The 19,437-nt window shown below is 45.6% G+C and overlaps 1 protein-coding gene across 2 annotated transcripts in view; it reads right to left on the reverse strand.

Moving 5' to 3' along the window:
* Positions 1-16,035, reverse strand: part of RAB31 (RAB31, member RAS oncogene family) — a 63,711-nt gene extending 47,676 nt beyond the window's left edge. The window contains exon 1 of one of the 2 annotated variants that reach the window (XM_048077111.2): positions 15,877-16,035. In XM_048077111.2, coding sequence (XP_047933068.1) covers positions 15,877-15,915 — 39 coding nt within the window. In that variant the 5' untranslated portion in view covers positions 15,916-16,035. The remainder of the gene's footprint in view (positions 1-15,876) is intronic. The other variant, XM_048077112.2, reaches the window with a different exon arrangement.
* Between the last annotated feature and the right edge of the window lie 3,402 nt (positions 16,036-19,437).

The following is a 19,437-nucleotide window of genomic DNA, read 5'->3' on the forward strand; positions in this document are numbered from 1 at the left end:
GGGGAGGCCTTATAGTGGCCTTCCAGTGCCTAAAGGGGGCCTGCAGGGGAAAAAAAGCTGGGGAGGGTCTCTTTGTCAAGGCGTGTAGTAATAGGACAAGGAGTAATGGCTTTCAACTAAAAGAGAGGAGATTTAGACTAGATACAAGGAAGAAATTCTTCACTCAGAGGGTGGTGAGGCACTGGCACAGGCTGCCCAGAGAAGCTGTGGATGCCCCATCCCTGGAGGTGTTCAAGGCCAGGCTGGATGGGGCTTTGGGCAACCTGGTCTGGTGGGAGGTGTCCCTGCCCATGGCAGGGGGGTTGGAGCCAGATGGTCTTTAAGATCCCTTCCAACCCAAACCATTCTGTGATATATAATATTATATGAAACCAAGCTGTCTCCTAGAGAGCTGGCAAGATTATTTGGCATTACCCTACTGTCATAACAAGGCCTCCAATCTCAACTGTTTCATGCTAGGTGGGAGACATGGAGAGTTGCTGCTGTAGCCAAAAGACCTTTGGGATGAGTGGAGTGGCCATATCTTCCCTCCTCTCTCCTTCCCAAACACTTGGCTTCCAAAAGGATTCATCCAAAGTGTTCTCTTATCTCAAACCATGACCATCAGCTAGCTATTCAACTAGGAGGAACTCCACTAACTTCAGCTGAAAAATTGACTCAAAATGTGGAAAGGTTTCTCCAAATGTGGGGACTCAAAAGAAGGCACATTATCACCTTGAAAGAAGGCAAGACCGTGATGGAAAGACAATCCAGACAGAAAAGGAGATATATTTCCTTCATACATAGTTCAGTGATTGAAATGGCATTAAACCAGCAGTAAGGAACAAATCCTTGTTTTACACTGCAGTGGATGGCAGGAGTAGCAGTCGCATCAACTATCTATAATCCAAGAAATCACAAAGTGGCACACATGACTGCTGTACACTAACTCACCCAGAGCCTACAAACCATGCTGCTCTTCTGTGAACTGCCAACTCCTTTTCTCTTTTTTTTTTTTTCCTCCCCGATTCTCCCTTAAAGTTGGCAAGGAGCTATAAAGCAATCTTCGTTTATGAGAAACGGAGCTGCGGAGGGAAAGAGAGAACAAAAAGCTTCCTTCAAAGCTATTTTTTAAAATAACTCCAATACAGTAAAACTAAATAAATAAAACCATGAGGCAAAACAGAAATGTAATTGATGAAGAAAACATGGCCTGTGGGTCAGTACCGCAGCTACCTCAGCTCCTTTCTCTTCACCATGACTCAAGAACAGTAACACTGTAGAATATATTAAATAATAATAATAATAAACTTTGCAGCCAGCCTAGAGATTTAAAGCACAGGAACACCCAACTTAGTAAATTTTAAAGCTTGTCTGTTTTAGTCAAAAAAAAAAAGAAAAAGAAAAGAAAAGAAAACCAACACAACCTCATACTCTAATTTAAATGTATATGTTTAATCACTGCATCACACTGCACAAAGTGCAAGCTAACCACATTGCCATGCTAGCATGAGTGTGGATGGCAGAGATAACAGTGCTCAGTCACTATTAACATTATTTAGAAACTACTTCCCCACAACAAATTTCCAGCTAATTCTCCAAACCTTCTCTTATACGCTTCCTTCCCTTCACCAAACAAGTTATCAAATTCAGAGCAGTAACTGAACTGCCAAGAGAAATGGAAGGCATTAAATCGAAATCAAAGAGCGGAATCTCAATCAATTTCTTCTGCCCTTGTCAGCATGTGGTAGGGGAAGAAGCGCCTAGCCTGGTGAAAAGGAAGATGGGAACTTGGTGCTTATTTGCATTCCTTCATCTTAAATTGTGGCTTTTGGGGGCACTGGCAAATTGCTTAAGAAGCTAAATCCCTTGTTTTGAGCAGCCTCTACAGTTTCAAGTAAGAGCTTGACGTCTATTGAAAAAGCAGCTGGAAATGAGGTGGTATCAAGCTAGCTAACTAATAAGATGAGAAGATGAAAGGAGAAACCCTTCAGAGAGTCGTCACTCACACACAGACCTCCTTTGGAGCAGCAGCACATGCCGAGGAACCTGCAGAAAAACTCCCACTGGATGCAGGGGCCCCAGGTGGGTACCCAACAGCACAAAGTCTGAGGGCATCTTCAGCGAGACTTGCGCGTGCTTTACACTACAGACAAGCCGCTTTGGAGCACAACAGTGTGGTCACAAGCTGTGTAGAAACAGTCCAGTCTTCTGGGGTTCCTCAACATCGAAAAAGCCACCGGCTGATTCAGTCACAGGGAACACCTGCGCCTCAAAGGGGTTGGCTCAAGACAGAACCCATGGCAAAGAGCAAAACCCCTCGCTACTTGACGCTGCTGCCCAGGAAAGAAGCTGCAGCACAAAACCTAATGCTGGGAAACCCTTCTCCAAGGGCTGGAGGGCACTGCAACACAAAGGAGGGCATTTATTTGAGAAATAGCACCACCTGGTGACTCCTGGCACTAAGGGAGAAGGAAGTGAGACAACTTGGCCATAGTGGGACAGGAGGGAGGGAAAGGAGCACTTGCTAAACCGCTCAAGTGAGTTGGGGAACATGAGCCTGGGTAGGGAGGGAAGAAGATGACATGGTGAAGTTGCAAGAACTAGACAGGTGGGTCAGACAGAGATGGAAAGAAGAGTGCCTGAGCACCTTCCCTTGGAAGCAGAGGCATCTCTCATAGCTGTTATCACCGCAGGACCGCTGGGTAACAATGAGTGGCTGGAAAGGCAGATGGAAAGGCTTCTCCACGTCCCACAGATAAATCACTGTACTAAAGCACCAAGAAAGGAAACAAACTAACAAAACACTGCAAAGCATCAACAATGTTGACCAAAGTACCAAACTGAGGAATTTTTATTTGCTCATTTTTAGGAGATCAATAGCTGTGGGACCTTATAGAGCCACTACCGTGCAAACAAGAATCATGCCTCTCTTTATTTGCCCTCTACTCATCTCTGAATCACAGGGTCCTCTTGATCAAAAGTGTAATAGAGAAGTGCTAGTAAATTTACCCTCCCAAATGTCCCAAAAGAGATGAGAAAAAGTATTATCTTGTACTCCTTGATACACTCTTCCCATCTCTTCACTGACACCACCCTAGTTCACTCTAATGACCTCTCCCAGTTACTGTCTTGCTGATTTCCCAGCTCAGTACCACTAAATATATTTCAGTGTGATCACTTCCATGTCCATCACTTCATTTTTCAGGTGAGGAGGAGAAAAGAGTCCCATTTTACCATAGGAAATTTCCTATCGTGGTGGGTGGTGGTCACTGTTCTTCACCTCCCCCAGATAAGTAGGAGCCACGTGCAAGCTTAGCAGATCTCTTAAGCATGTCAGACCTTACCAGGGAGGAGCTAAAAAAGCCAAAGTAAAACAAAGAAAAATTGCAAGTCCTACTTTAATGCCTATACAATTTTACTAAGAGCACCATCTGGCAACTCAAATGGAGCTTATTTTCTGGTCAAACTTGGGAGACCTTTTAACATTCACACACAGATTTCCTTTTCCTATCCACTCTATCTCAAAATATACATGCATTCACAAAAATATGCATTTGGCATACTACTCCTCATGCAGGTAAATTCCTACTTAAAAGGCAGTAAAAACCCGTGTGAATAATATCTGCTTGAGAATTCAAATAATTGGCCCTGAACTTGAAAAATTAAGGAATAAGTGTAAGGAAGTAACTTATCAGTTACTGTACCTCACATTTTCAGAGATAACAAGGGGTGATTGCAAGCTGTTATCTCTATTGGCCACATGCACACGCACGAGCATAACAATCTGGTCAAACACCATTCATCATCATTGTGCAACGCAGTGATGAGAGAAACTAAATTCAATTTTCAGACTAAATACATAAATAACCTGAGGCTTTCATAGTTCAGTAAACACATTAGGCAACAGCATCCTGACAAATGTTGTTTTTGAGTACAGTTTGGCAGCAAAAAATGAGATAAACAATTCCGTGTTATTCTTTCCAAATCAAATTCTTCTTCTAAGTGAACCTTCCCCACATATATTTTTAACAGTTGAAACTTTCCAAATAATCGTATGACAAGGAGATAATCTTTGACCCAAACTCTTTCACACAAGTTCCTTTTTACATTCCAACACACTGTCTCTTCCGTTGTCATATCCTATCAGTGGGGTCGTAATTCCAAAACTGACTTGTTAGTGTCACTTAATAAATAGCAAGAAAAAAAAAATATATATATATATACACATGCCTGTCCCCATATAGAATTTATTTAAAATCCCCCAGTCAGTCTGGAATCAATAATCCAATCCAAAGATTATAGTTTCGTATTACAGATTGCCCACAAAACCCAGTCTGGATGAAAGTAATTTGGTTTTCTGCTCAGATGCACGAATTCACTTTCTTCTATTAAAAGAAGGCACCAACTCTTATGCAATTGACTTTATGCACATCACTTAGGTACAATATTTGAGGAAATGGCTCTTGGTATCCAGTTTACTATTTCAGTAATATAAAAATTGTCATGTGGTTACCTGGAGAATTTGTAAGAGGGCTGAATTACCTTCAAACTTGCCCATCCAAGCCCAGCAAGCAACTCAGTTCAATGTTCAGACATTCCTCCCCCCAGTTTGCTACTAACTTGTCTACAAAGTATTATTGCATTTCATACCAAAGAGGAAGGAAAAAGCCACATAAATTATGAGTGTCAGCTGAAACACCAGTCAAAAACTTGGATTCTGGAGAAAAGAAAACCTCTCTTGCACCAATGGGCAACAGAGAGGAAGAAGGCAGTTTCAGAGCGCAGCTATTTAAATAAATTTCCCCTAACAAACGGAAATCAGCATCGCAGCTCTGATCTTTGCTCTAAGTTAGCAGAGCACCACCAAGTGATACAGCACCTGAGAGCTACCAAAGGCAAACATCTTGTTGCCCTCGTACGCTCCCTCTGCCCCACGCCTGCCCCTCATATGTTGGGCCCAAGCCATCCATGAAGACCACTTCCAGCAGCAGCTTTACATTGGCCAGACACCAAAACTCTGTCAAATACTCTCCTGCTGCTTATCAGTTCCCTTCCAGCTGACACAGCCAGCACCTGTAAAATCAGTAATCTCTCATGGCCATTGAAGGTAGTCTCCTTTGGTGAGCAGCCTAAAGGTCGGCCAGCTGCTAACACCATCTTCTTTATCCAGGAGACCCTGACACCCCACCCAGTCTTTGGAAACCTCATTCATCAGCTTTCCAGGCAAATTACAAAGAGTGCCTTCCCTCAGGCCATCAAGGGAAGGCAGTCAGCTGAGATTTACTGGAATTTGCCATTATTTGTTATCTACATACTAAATGGCACCATAAAAGCCTTGAAACTGGGTGGTTTTGTTTCCCAAACTGATGGGCAGGAATAAGAATGGAAAATAGGAGTAAATCTGTAAAACGTGTAAACCTAAGCTAGATTTTTTCACCAAACCATTATGTTTAATTAACTCAGATTAGTAGTGATTTCATACTCATGTGTTCTCTAGACCTAGAGTTCTCCCTAGTACTATAAGCACCACCACTTATTTTGTAGTGTCATTTGAGGACCCACCTGGTGCTTTCCCATGCAAGTAAACAGAAGCGGTAATGGCAAACACAGCATAATAAAACCTGGGGCTGAGTTTTTTTATCCATTGATTTACTGTGCACGGTGCTGTGAACTTACTGAAAGTAAAGATATCTGCACCAAACAGGCTAGTAAATGGACGACTTTATCAGCGTAAGGCTGCATCCTTGAAGCAGCTAGCCGCTTGAATGTTTTCACCCCCTGCTGATTTCAGCAGGGATGAAACCCTGCGTCTCCCAGAGCTGGTAGCACTAGTGCCATGGAGTTTAGTTTTTCAGGAAAAAGCCCTTTAAATGAGCAGAAACAGGTTTTGTTGCCGTTATCATTAAGGCACCTTCCCCTCTCCACCACAAAAGTAACCAGGAGATTAAAGTGTCTAACTTTCCTCTGCGAATCACTTGCAAGTGCTGATACACCTGGCCATTTTTTTTTTTTTTAATTTCTTTGCTCAGAAATTGGAATCCACCCACAATGGCCAAAAGCACACAGGCTTTGCAACCTCCATTGAAAACACCCAGGGAACATTTCAAATGGCAGCGCTAAACCGCGAAGTTTAGTGCCATTAGGAAGGTCCACTCAAGGGACAAGAATAGCTGGGCTAGAAGAGTGGATGGGGTCTTTCCCTGCAAAGCACAGGAAGACTCAGCCCCGCACCAGGCACGGAGGACACCCTCTCAGCACAGCCCATTTGGACGCTCAGTGTGCACACTGAGTGCTCAGGACTGTGCAGGACTGAGCCCACAGTTGGCACTGACTGCAGAAGGGCAGGCACAGTGGCTCTGGATGACATCTCCAGTGGCCCATAAAGGCCTGGCAGACCTCCCCTTTCAGCTACCGGCTCTAGGACAGTGCATTCTCAACTGGCCCAAAGGTACAGCTTCGTCTGATGCCCTATAAACAATTCTACAGGCTCAGTTCAAAAAATGTTTTGAAACTTAATACAGCAAAGCTAGCAAAGTTACAGCTTTAAAAGTTAAAAAAAAAAAAAAAAAAAGGAAACTAGAGGCTAAACAGAAGGGAGAAGTGGCCGGCTTTTTTCACCCCACCGTATTTTTTGGTGTATTATTCACTTTTCCCTTTTGCTCTGCTTTGCATGGTTTTCTGTTTCCCTGCTTTCAGGTTCTCTTTCCCTCACCCCTTCTATGATTTTACCCTCCGTGTTCCTCATTACTGGTCCCCTACAACTCTTTTAATCCTTTCACCTTCACTCTCTCGTTTTCTTCCCTTCTTCCCCAGTATTCTCTCTCTATATCACTTTTTTTCTCCAAATCTCCTCTGTGCTGATACTTACATGCATTTTTTCTACTGGTCATCACTTAACTCAAACTATTCCTGGAAAACTTTTGGGTGCTAGGGGTCTCACTCTCCATACGACAAACTTTTTTTTTTTTTTTTTTTTTAATTTGGGCTTATTCTACAAGCCCCAAAGGTTCCTTCTCTCTCTCATCCACACCAGCCTAAAGGTTTTCCTAAAGGCACACCTAGTCACAAAATTCTGGATCAACTTAATTACCTGGTCAAATAAAGCACAGTCTCCAAAGAGTCTACCAGTTCCTAAAAACCAAGCAGAGGGAAAAACTGAGCTACTTCATCAACAGCTGCTGTTAAAAGATAGGAATCACTCAAGAGCTGTGTTATCTCAAATACTTAATTTACATAAATTTTTTTTTCTTTATCCTCCACATAGCCCGGCATTCAGCTGTGTATTAAAGTATGTGCTGAGTCTTAAGCTTGGAAATCAATTCAGCCCGTTCAAAGGCTGAAGGATGTACCCCATACACTGCCGAAGAGCACCCCAGTGCTTCGAATTCAAATTAGGGCTTCAGCAACATAACCTTAAATCAGTATTTATGTTATCTGGTTTTATACGACTGACATTTCTGGTGTTTAAAACATGCTCCAGATGCCTCTGTAATGCTCAGGCATGCTATCAAGCACACCTTGCAGGAAGATAAATAAATAAATAAATAAAAATATCAAAGAATAGACTACTCAGAAGAATATTTTAATAGACTGTTATCACAAGTTATACTCTGCTGCTGCAGTCACAACCGTTGAAGAGATTAACTGTGGGACACACTGCTTTGTTTCTTCATTGACATCCAAGCATGTGAAGACAAAAACAAAGAACGTTTTTTTCTAAGAGTACAATTATCAGCATAGCAATTGCAAAAGTTGAAGTCAGCATGGATTATGCACCATGAAAGGCCCGTGGCCTAAGTGTGGTTGGAAGCTTCCTGTTCATATCAGCTTTAACGAGATACACTGCAAGTGCTGATTTTACAACTCTTAAAATAGTCCCACTTAAATTATTTATATTTAGTACACTTCAGGAAAAAGAAAAAGGAGGAAAAGTGCTTCCTGTTCAATAACAGGAATGAGTTCTTTCTCACTTCTCAAATCCCTCCAAGAGTTTAACCAGTCATCAGATTTATCCAGTCACCATGAAGAAGCGTGCCTTTATGTACTGGTAGCAATGTTTGTCTGTCAGTGACAGTTTTCCTAAATTAACAAATGCTATCTTAAGCAAACAATCATAATATTTGCTTCCACAGATGGCAGAAGCTGCTTGAGATTAACATTGTGACTGCGCATGGACAAACACCTCAAGTATCTCAGTCGTGACATGCTTCTAACTCCTAAACTGCTAACCAGAGTGATAACGTACTGTCCTCCCTTTAAATGGGGAAGCTGAAAATGCATTAAAGTCCCAAGAAATGAGCTGAGCCTAGTATAACTCCATGCTGCGTCCAAGTGAGTCCTGTCCAGGATGATTTTCACATCGCTCTTTGGAAAGCCATCAGCGAGCACGGGAGGCCATGCAAGCGACTTCAGATCTGTCCCACCACCCTGAAGCACAGCTTTGGATCCTGTCTACACTTGAGTTTTGTTTGCTGCAGAACTAAACGGGCCAAAAATAAATAAATAAATAAATATTTCAAAATCGATCCTACTTTAGGAAGCTCTTCTAACTCTGCTCGTCTCTACAGACAGGCTCTAACATAAGGGAAAATCTGCCTCAGGCAGTGCCTAACTACAGGTGAGTCCACGCAAGAGGCTGATATTTATCATGTCAAAAGATCGCTCTGGCAGTGTTTATAGTCCCTGGTGACTGTGCAGGGCAGAGAGTGACCCTGTCCAGCCGATGACGTGAGCCACATCCTGTCACCCTGCTGAACACAGAGGAAACAATAACTCTGGGACACAAAGTGTTCGGGAGCTGGATCTCACGCACGTGTGCTCCCACGTGTCTCCCAAAGAAGGACTTAATCTGCCCAAAACAAAAAAGCACAAAACCGAAGACTGCTCTACCCTACCCTCCAAGAAACATAAAAACCACACACTAGCATTTATGTTTAAAAATAGCCACGCGAAAATAAAAAACGTTTGTTCTGCTGACTGCTGTTCAGCTTTCATTAGTGGCTCTGCAAGCCTGGAGACTGTAAATTAAAACACTGGCATGTGCTTACACAAGGCAGTGCTCAGAAGAGGCCTGTTGGCCGCATCTGCTCACTGCTTGCTTAGGTTTTCCTTCTTGTGGCAGTGTTCGAAACTCATTTAGGGGCACAACGAGCCCTGGCAGGGAGCAGAGCACTGAGGACTTGCTCTGCCCTGCCCAAAAAGCAGGGCACGAGCCAACCAACCAGCGTGATTAGCGCTGGATGGAAGTAATCTTTTTTTTTCTTTTTGTATTCTATAATTATCCAAAGGAAGTGGAGGGAGGAAAAATAAACTGGCTTCAATCTGCTGTAAAGTTGAGCAGGCTCAGCAGTTAGAAATACTCAAGTATGGAGAAGACTAGATTGAACACCAGCTTACGGTGGCTTTCAAAGGGAAAGTCCATCAGCGCAAGAAACTCCAAGAAAATAGGAAGCTGCCTTCCTTTTCCTCCCCCCTCATCAGGCAGGGCCTGCTCGGGACAAGCTGTCCCCATGCGTGTCCTCATGCCACCCCTGCAGCAAGCCCCAGAGACGCCCACACGACCCAACAACCAGCTCTGGCCATGCATGGGGCATCGGCTGGCCCCAGAAGCAGCTCTGGGAAAACACGAGTGGAGGAACAACCACATCTCCTAACCAAGGATGACAACAAAGGGGTTGAACCGCCATTCCAAGCCACCATCCTGCATCAACAGAGGTGACACAGAGCCGGAGAAGAAACAAGCAGCCCTGTGCTCAACAGCTTGTTCTCCGAGGATGGGACGCAGCCTGAAAATATGTGATCAACAAACAGTCCCCATAGGGTCTTCCAGCCGAAGATGGCATTTGGAAGAGGGAGCAGAAGGGAGTCAAAAGAAAAGACGGCTGCTTGAAAGCAAGCAGAGCTGAGCTGTAGCCCCTCTGTCAAGGCTTCTCTGAAGAAGGAGTTAGTTTTGGAAATTTTACAAAGAGTATGTTTATCCAACCTGTACGCTTACAAAATCTACATGCTCTGTTCAGACACAACCTAACACTAGCAGAATGTGTCGGCACTGTAATTTATAAACACCATCACAAGCAAAAGCCCTGCAGCCCAGCCCATACTGCTTAGTTTGCCACTTCCTTAAACTGGATTTGAATTGCAACAGTAACATTAAAGGAAATAAATCATTGCTGTGGAAACAAGTCTTACTATTAACCTGAGTCTCAGGAAACAGACTTTAAATGCACATTTTAAAAAACAGAATGAGAGCATTTTTCTCTTCCCCACACATCTCCTGCATGCAGTTTGTGATTGCTTCATAGTCTGCCTCAGCATTACTTTACTAAGGAGGGCTAAAACTGCACTCATCCGTGTTCAAAAAATGGGGTTTATTACCAATTCAACTTCCTTATTTTGGCAGAAAGAACGAATTTACTTTTCTCAGAATTACTGTGAAACAAGAAGTGTCACAGCTTTTCAGCCACCACTAAGAAATCAAAAAGAGGGACAGAAGCAAGAGGCTGGGGAGGCTTGGAAAAAAACAAATTTGTAACACTTTAAGCAAAAGAAATAAATATGATTTGACGGATAGAAAAACTACAGCCTGCACATGATTTGTGGACAATAGCCACATCAGGATGGTAGGGTCTCTTTCAACAGGCAAGTCAAAACCAGAAGACAAGAGCTGAGCGCTGATGCTCAGTTGATGGGATGCAGTTACACGCCGTCCTCCCCAACAAGAGGCAGCCACAGGGAATTATTTTTCTGCCCAGTTTATTAGTGACAACAAACTTCTTACTTGGACACTTTGCAACTACTGAAAATAAAACCTGCTTCCAGTTCTCCCTTCTGCTGTTTCAGAGCTCCTCTGGAGCTGTCAGCATGGTTGTGCTGCTAGACACGAAAACAGAGTCTGGCCTCTGCACTTATCTTTTCCTAGAAAGACATTTGGGTCATAACAGTTTGCTCACTCTTCTAGCTAATTCCACTCAAAACTTCTGGAAGATGCAAGGAGATAAATGTTTGGAAATAGGTCAGGAAAGCAATCAGGCCAACGTCAATATGAAATCATGAATTCCGTTCCTCCATGGCTCTACATGATAAATTGTTTACCTAGATATTTAGTGTCTACTTTGCAAAAGTCTGATTGCACCACTTAAACCAATTTCACAACTTAATAGGAAAAAATATTTTAGGCTTCTCGACATAATTGTTTATTGATACAAAAGAAAAGGCATTTTTCACTTGTTATGTAATTGGATCTTTTATGCATTTTTTTGCCCCAAAACAAAATAACCAAGGTCCCTGTCTTCTAAAGTGCCTTGGCAGGCTGTTCTTTTGAATGGCAGAGTAGGGCGATGGAACATGGAAGCAGCACGTGCATGCCCAAGTGCAAACTTTGGCCTCACCAGCTTTCCCAAGGAAACGGGGCACATGCAGCCCCACTAACGGTGTGTCTGGCTGCCCGCCTTTCGGTTCCTCATGGGCTTAAAATTGTTGTCCGGTTGAACACGTGATTTGATATAGGGCTAGGACTTTCAAGGCTTGCAGCCACCTTTGTCTTCTGAACTACTTTGGTCCCTCTTGTTCTGTTCAAGCCTACAACATTGCAGCTCATGGTTTAGAGTCAAATGAGAAATGCAATCGTTGTCTTTTATAAACTGCAACACAAACTAGAAGAGTCTCAGTCATTCACCATACATATAATGGCTACTTAAATAAGAAGAGTGGGTACTTCAACTTCTTCCTGAAAGGTCTGACATACTTATGCATACATTCTGCTATGGGGATTTGTTCTGCATCCAGCACAATCCAGACCTTTACATTATCATGAGATTAGGATAGGAAAACCAGAGGGATTTCCTTCTCAAGGAAACTACTACCCCTTTCCCAATTACTTTAAATATCAAACAATTCTGTGTTCAATTCCACACTACTTACAAATGCCACAGACCGAAGTGCGTACCAACAAAGGTAACAAACTTCTCCATATCTGGATTAGGATTAGGTTTTGGAGAAACTCCCGAGGAAACTTTCTCCTCCACAAAGGAGATGCCACTCCTTTCACAAGTTTAGGCTCACCAACTTCAGACAGCATTCTGAGACTACGTGCGAGCATCCTCCAGTCAGCAAGGAAGTGAAAACACGAACAGGAGGATGAGAAATGAAGTCACAGGCAAGGAAGATTTTAGGCACTATGTTTGGAGAAGCTTTTTATGATATGAGTAGATAAGCTTTGGAAGATAACCCTGGAGAGAATAGAAACCTTTGTCACAAGTCTTTTAGAACAAATATGTGTCAGGAAAGTTTAAAGAGGAGCTTTAGGACCAAGGGATCTCTTCCAGGCCTAACTCCTTTGGTCCTGTGATGAACAGTCACAACATAAAAATGTAGTAAACAAAAACAAAAGGAAAGCAGCCACAGAGGTCACTTCAGATGGCAGCTGGCAAGCCACCTCCCACAGCCTCTCTGAGGATCCAGAGTTTCCTCAGGAAGCGACAAAGACAAGAATCTTCGCCTCAGTCCTAGACCTGGCAACCTCTCCTGCTGTTGCCACACAGAGTTATGTCAGGACTTGGCAGAGAGCTGTAAAATCACTCCTCCAGCCTGCATAAAGACAACGCCGGGAGCCAGGGCACAGGGCACTGCATGGCCGCAGCCAGATGAGGAAACCCAGATGCTCTTCCCAGCTGTGCACGCGGCCATGCTTCAACCCTGAGGGAGCCCAGCAGCCCCTCTTCGCCCCTTTCTCCTTCACCCCCCTCAGGAGGGCTTCCACCCAGGACAGAAACGTCATGCAAGCCAAACGGGAGCTGCAGTTCAATTCCCCAGGCAAAGCGAGCTGCAGCTAAACCTTGCTCAGTACCAGGAGCAGGCAGCCTCCAAAACGCAGAAAACTGATGTGAACAAACAACAGGTTGGAGTGAGAGGCCAGGAAGAATTTGGGTTGACAAGATAGGGCTTGGAGCAGATGCTCAAGTGGCTGCATTTACCAAGATGAAGGCGTTCCACACGCAGATACATCACTGCCCAGCAGCGGTAATTTACTGCATGAAGTAGTTTAGGAGCAGGCTTGAGGCCACTTGCACGGCAGCATGCTCAAGGTAGCTATTAAAATTGTAGCTTCCTCGCTGTTACACCTGAGGCTGTGAGGCACCGAAGGATTATGCAGGTATCCTGTTCCTACCAGCCCAGGAGCAAGCTGAAACCATCTCTCCTCACAGAACATTGCTTTCCCAAATCCATGAGTAACAAAGCTCCGTGACCAACAGGGCCTGCCTTCCAAACTGACTCACACTTGAGATGCCCCAAAACCCCTCCCTGTCATTCCTGGTGTTTCCTTTAACATCCACAAGCCTCACGACCACCCCCTCCTTCTGCATGACTTCAGGCTGCTCCAAATCTCTCCCATTAGTTTAGAAAGAGTTTAGAAAACTCCAAGATACTTCTGAGGGAGAAAGAGTGAAATGCCAAGTATCAAAATCAAAGCTTTGACAGATTTACGTTGAAAATGATGGGCCAGGTTCTCTCCTGTGCCGCAGCATGACCTGGGCGACATGGGGCTTTTCTTCCAAGATCCAGTAACTTACTCCCTGTCCCTACTGCTGTGGCTCCAGGCCTAACGCTAGCCCTGATGCACAGCACCGTGAGCTGGTGGCATGGAGCATAGCTCTGCTTTCTCTGTCCCCCTCTCTCCTCACGCTCCCATCTACACCTTCTACAGCAGAGCAGGGCTTCAAGGCTTGTGGAGATGGTGGCTTTGCCACTGCTGAGCCAGCTGCCAGTTTTTCCTCACTGGGGAATGCTGAACAGGCTGAAATAGCTGAAGTCCAGGCCCTTCGCACAGCTGAGGGCTGTGGACCATCGGGGAACTGGTGCAGATTGAAACTGCGACCCTCCTGGCTGACACAGAGGCGCAATCTAGGGCTTTGCTCAGAAGTGGAGGTGAAACAGGTTTACAAACCAACTTAATCCATAATTTCTAAGGATAAGAACTTGAAACGTGGACATGTCAGACTTGACAGGTTACGAAGGGATCTACTGATGCAAAACAGATTAACCTACCAGGTCTAGGACTGATTGAGAAGATGACTGTTTAGACTCCTCTTAGTAGATCTGCAAACTTATTTTTGGGTTGCCACCTAACTTTTAAGCAGGTAGAAGATGAGTGGCTGCGGTTGTTCACACACACAGGTACCATTTCCCTGTCTGTCTGAACTTCATGAGGGGATTTTTGCAGGATTCCTCACTTTTGGGAAAACAGAGTGTCAGCCTCCACAGGAAATGAGACGTCTGGTCAGAAGTAGGTGGTTTTCTAGGATTACACACTATTAAAATTCAGGAAGGAACATCTTCTCACTAATCACTAACTACTAAGCAAATATAACTACAAATACTTACATCTTCCCGAGGGTTTCCACTGCCACCCTATCATTTTAATGAATCTGCAGAGTAATTACATACTGCTGGTAACACAGGGCTGCTTTACAGCTTTCTTTCCCTGTCTTAAAAGTAAACAATCGGCCTGCGAAACCTCCAGTACATTTCAATGTTACACAACAGCAGTAAGCAGTGGGCAAGAGGAATGCCATTCCAGAAGACACTTCATCTCTAGAAAATTACAGGATTTTCTGCTGGGGGAGAAAAAGACTAAAGACACATCCACATGTTCTACCACAGGCTCCTCAGGTCTGTATAAACCACATTTATTTTGTCTCTGTGCCATTTCCAAAGCTGAAGGCAGGAATTCTCGCTGCGAAAGGAGGACTGGCCATTGCCAAATAGTCCCCGGTGCTCTGGCACCACGTCCTGGCGCTTACCCAGGGCAAAGTACCCACTCCTGCTGGGCTAAGTGTCAACACACGCCACGGAGCACGGCGGTGGCTGTCTTAGTTTCGTGTTCAGACGCTCGGCTCGCTAGTACTGCGTGAAAGAATTCACCCCAAAATGCCTTCATTCATGCAGCTCTCTGAGCGTTTATGGAGATAAGGACTTGAAAGCGGCCTGACTCGCATCCGATACGTTTGAGACATTTGATTTAAGAAGGAAATAAAAAAATAAAAAACCAAGTAGCGATGCTTGGCGGGTGACTGTTGGGGGGGGGGGGGGGGGGTGTCTGTTCTCCCCGCAGTGTTTATATCCCCACTTGGATGTGCAGTTCCCTCTGTGCAGGGCAGAGCGGGGGCAGGCGGAGCCAAAGTGCAAAGCTAAGCACATTGTTGCTCCAGATGTTAAACGCACACACGATTTCACAAAAAAAAAAAAAAAAAAAAAGGAAAGAAAAGAAAATAAAGAAAAAAAAGGAAAGGAAAAAAGGAAAAAAAATAAAGTGAAAGACGAGAAAGAAGTTGCAGGATGGCAGTTCTGTGAGGGGTCAAGGCACAGCACAGCACCAGCCGGTACGAGGGGGCCGAGGCTCGGCTCCCGGCCGTGTCCCCCCCCTTGCTGCCGGGGCTCCGGCTGCCGGAGCCTACCCCGGGAAGGGCTCAAGGCTCTGGAAAACCCCTCCGGGGGAGCCCCCCCTAAAAATATGGCCCCTCGCACCACCCCCCAAACCTTTAAAAAAAGCCAAAAAGAAGTTGAAAAGTAATTAAAAATGGGAATAAACAAGCACACAAAGAGAAGAGCCGCCCCCCCCGGAGGCTGCCAAGTCTCGGCGTGGAGGAATTTAAGGGCGGCCGAGCCCCCCCAACCCCGGCCCGGACCGACGGGGGGAGAAGGAGCGGGGGTAGGGAGGGGGGAGCTGGAAACCCCCCCCTCTTTTTTTCTCCCCTCAACCCCCACCTGCGGCAGCGGCCGAGAAAAGCGGGACAAAAATCTTAATAATAACAAAATAATGATAATAATTAAAAAAAAAAAAAAAAAAAATCAGAAGAAAGAAGAAGAAAAAATCCCCCCGGCGCCGCCGCTACTCACTCCAAGCAGACACACTTTCAGCTCGCGTATCGCCATCATCTGCCCGGGGCCGAGCCGCTCCGCATCCCCCTGCAGCCCCGCACGGCTCCGCACCGCCCCGCACCGCCCCGCACCGCCCCGCACCGCCCGGAACGGGCCCCGCCGCCGCCCACGGCCCCGCCTCGCCCCTGCCCGCGGCGGGACCGGCCCCCGGAGCGGGGGGGGGGGTTGGGGGGGACGCCCCCGGAGGCTCCCGTCTGGGTTTGCACAAGAGCAGCCCGCGGGCACGCCGGTAATTCGGGCTGAAAGGCCGGCTGCGCTCCGGAGCCGAGGTGCCCCGGGGTTGGGGGGGGGTGGGGGACTTGGTGTGCCAGGACCACGGAAAAGCAGCAGAGGGTTGTCTGCTGGGCTTTAAGGCACGCAGCCTCTGTCCTAGGGACTGCCTCAGTCCTCCCTTTCCGCTCTTTTGTCGTATTGGACAGGTAGAAAAACCCTTCGGGGAAAACCGGGAAAATCTCAGTTAGTCGCTAGGAAGTCACCGCCACGTCATTAGGAGCGTCCTGGCAGCAAGGGGCATTTATTATGTCGGGAATTAGTTCCACCTTGCGTCCGCAGGCTGATGGGCCGGGAGATGTCCGCGCTCCCCCAGCCCTCCCGGATCCTGGGCCGAGCATCCTCGGAAATGGTGTCCCCAGGGAGGGAACCCCAAGGTGGAGCTGGTCGGGGGGGGTGTCAGAAGAGAGACCAGAGGAGAGGCCCAACAGAGAGGTGCTTGTGATTCATTTTTTAATATTATTATTATTATTTTTAAAGGTGAATTTATCAAAGAGGAAGAAAACAGCAAGTTTTCAGGCAGCCCATACAGGACATTGCTAGTATTCTGCCTACTCAGTCTTCTACAAGACTGCCTGATACTGTAGGGTCTTTCAATAAACAAATAAAATACACTCGCTAACATAGAAAATTTTCAGGTTTGTACTGATGGCACAACTCATTCAAACCAGCTCAACATTTCAGCCAGTAATTAACTCTACAAATTGGCAGGAGGCATGGAGTTTTAGGGCTTTACGCCACCCTTTTTATCAATTTTAAGCCCAGGTTAAACGTTGCCCCTACGACCTTTGGTCAGCCCTTTCCCCTGAGACTCCCAGGCAGTGTTATGTTTCAGGATCATCTGTTGCATGAATCCATTTTTTGGTCACATCTTCAAACATTTCTGTGTCTCTCTTATATCCCAGTTGCTATCTACGTTCTGCAGAAAGAGGCTGACAAGCGGAGCACTGTGTTCAAAGCTGTTCGGTGTCACACCCACAGCTTGTCCACAGGTGCACTTGGATTCAGCTACAGCGATGCAATGGTAACGAGACGATACATCGAGCAGCTTAATGAACTGTCCTGTGTGGCACTGACTCCACAGCTTTCACTGAGGCACCGTAGCTTTCCAAAGCCTCTCAGTGCAGACATGCACTGGAGTACGGTAAATAAAGTTCCAGTTTGGGAGAGCACTTGCTTAAGCCCGTCCATTTTCAGGATGGTGATGCATCCTACCGCCTTCAAAGCCCTGTAAGCCCTGACATAACGCAAATCAGCGCCAGAGAAATCCACCTGGGAAAGTAAGTCCCATTGCCACGTTTCTTCTCATCTGTGGAAACGTCTTCTGAAATACTCAGTGGTGAAAGAGGAGCCATTGCTAGAAAGGCTAAAGCAGGGACCCCAGGTGATAGCAAATAACCAACCAGCTACTTATAAGCAAGCAAAGTGTTTAAAACAGCAGCACAAAGTTGATCTAGAGTTAGCTGCTCAGGCCGAAACAGCAGGAGAGACAGAATTAAGGAAGGGCAATTTAACTTGCACACAAGAAAAAAAGGAGACCAAAAAAAAAAAAAAAAAAAAAGAGAGAGTAACCAGAGGAAAAAAACTAACCCATAGTATGCAAAGAAGCTCAGAACCAGGAAGAAAAAGAAGTCCCCCAAAACTATGGAGATAAGAAGAGAGAAAAATAACAACACAAACAGACATGTGCTCAAGCATTAAAAAAAGCTAATGACGTCTCTTCTTCCAGGAACTGGCATAATCCTTGTGTTTGTCTGCATGCAAGAAGCTGTGGTCAGGAAAACATTTTTGAGGAATTGGTCATGTTTCAGTGTTTTCAAATGTCTGGTTAAAAGGAAACGAAAACAAGCTTTTGCATCCTAAAGGTTTGTTTTTTATTTTTTTCTTTGATACCATCTTTTTCAAGTCGTAATTAGAAGTTTTGAAACAATGATTTGCCTCACTTCTTTCTACCCAACTGTATCTAGTTTTGGGGAAATACAGTCAGGCAGCTTTGGTTTTCAGTAGCCTTCCATCGGAGTTCCAAGTAACCCATTCTCTCCTCAGAAATCACTTGCTTCTCTTTCCAGAAAGTGGAGGAGCCAGACCATCCTTCACCTTCTTCTAATTTTATAACCCTGCAATTGCGCTGATCTCAAATTAGATCTCACCGAATTGCACTGATCTCACCCTTAGTGTGAGATTTAGCTCCTCAGATCTGGGCTTAAGCCAGCAAGATGTGATCAGGCTCAAGGTGTTTCCGAGTGTGATAGCTGGAAAGTTTGTTCAGGCCTGTCTCTAGCTGGAAATTCAAGGTAGTGCTGGTTGCTGTGGGAAGGTAGGATTGATTCATCCTTCATTTTGTGGTGTTTTGTGTCCTGCTTTTTTTTTTTTTTTTTTTTTTCCCCTTAGACGGCTCAAGCGGGACTATCCGGTCACTCAGCCTGATTTTCTCAGAGTAACATCACTGGTTTCACACGAATAGACCCATCGAGGAAAGGAAGCAAGAAAGCTGTCTGGTGAGGTGCACAAGAGCAAGAATCAGAAAAACGTGGTTATCCTGCTGCCTCCAGCATTGCCTGGCTGCAAAACCTGGGATGAGGTGTTTATCAGCACTCTGTCTTGGCCTGTCACAAAAAAAAAAATAAAAAAAAAAAAAAATAAAAAACAAGTGGTGTAATGGTATTTATCTAGCCTGCGTTGTTCGGAAACTGGATGCTCGTGAGGTGCTGGCAAGGCTCCCAGGCGCACAAAGGCTTCTGCCTGCCTGCCCCTGCTTTCTCCCTCCTCTTGGCTGGTGACTCTGGACCAGGCTGGGGGCTGCACGGAGCAGGGGCGACTTAACCCCACGCTGCCGTGGGGGGCCTGTCTGCTGCTCCTGGATGTGCAATGCGGCCATGGCAGGCAGACACCGCGCCGGCGCCTGCCCGGGGAACTGCCAAAACCTCTTCCAAGGAAAGCAGCTGCCGCCGAGCGGGCAGTTCTCGGAGCAGGAGGAGAGGCCTCCAGCTCAGAGCCTGCGTCCTGTGCACAGTCCTGTGGTTACGAAACGGCCACACTTCTGGAAGATGCTGCTTTCTGTTTGCTTGTTTTCTTCATTGACAGGAAGGTCAGAAAAAGGCTGCCCTGGTCAGGCATCACCAGACTCCTCAGATGTGAAAAATGCAGAAGAGGAATGGCCTGGCAGAAGGAAGGAATGGCCGATTTCAGTCACACGCATCTTGAGCCACTGCAATTTCTTTTACTTTGGTAGGGTTATTCCACTTTATT

This window comes from Anser cygnoides, chromosome 2, assembly GCF_040182565.1.
Source record: "Anser cygnoides isolate HZ-2024a breed goose chromosome 2, Taihu_goose_T2T_genome, whole genome shotgun sequence".
In the NCBI taxonomy this organism is placed as follows: Eukaryota; Metazoa; Chordata; class Aves; order Anseriformes; family Anatidae; genus Anser; species Anser cygnoides.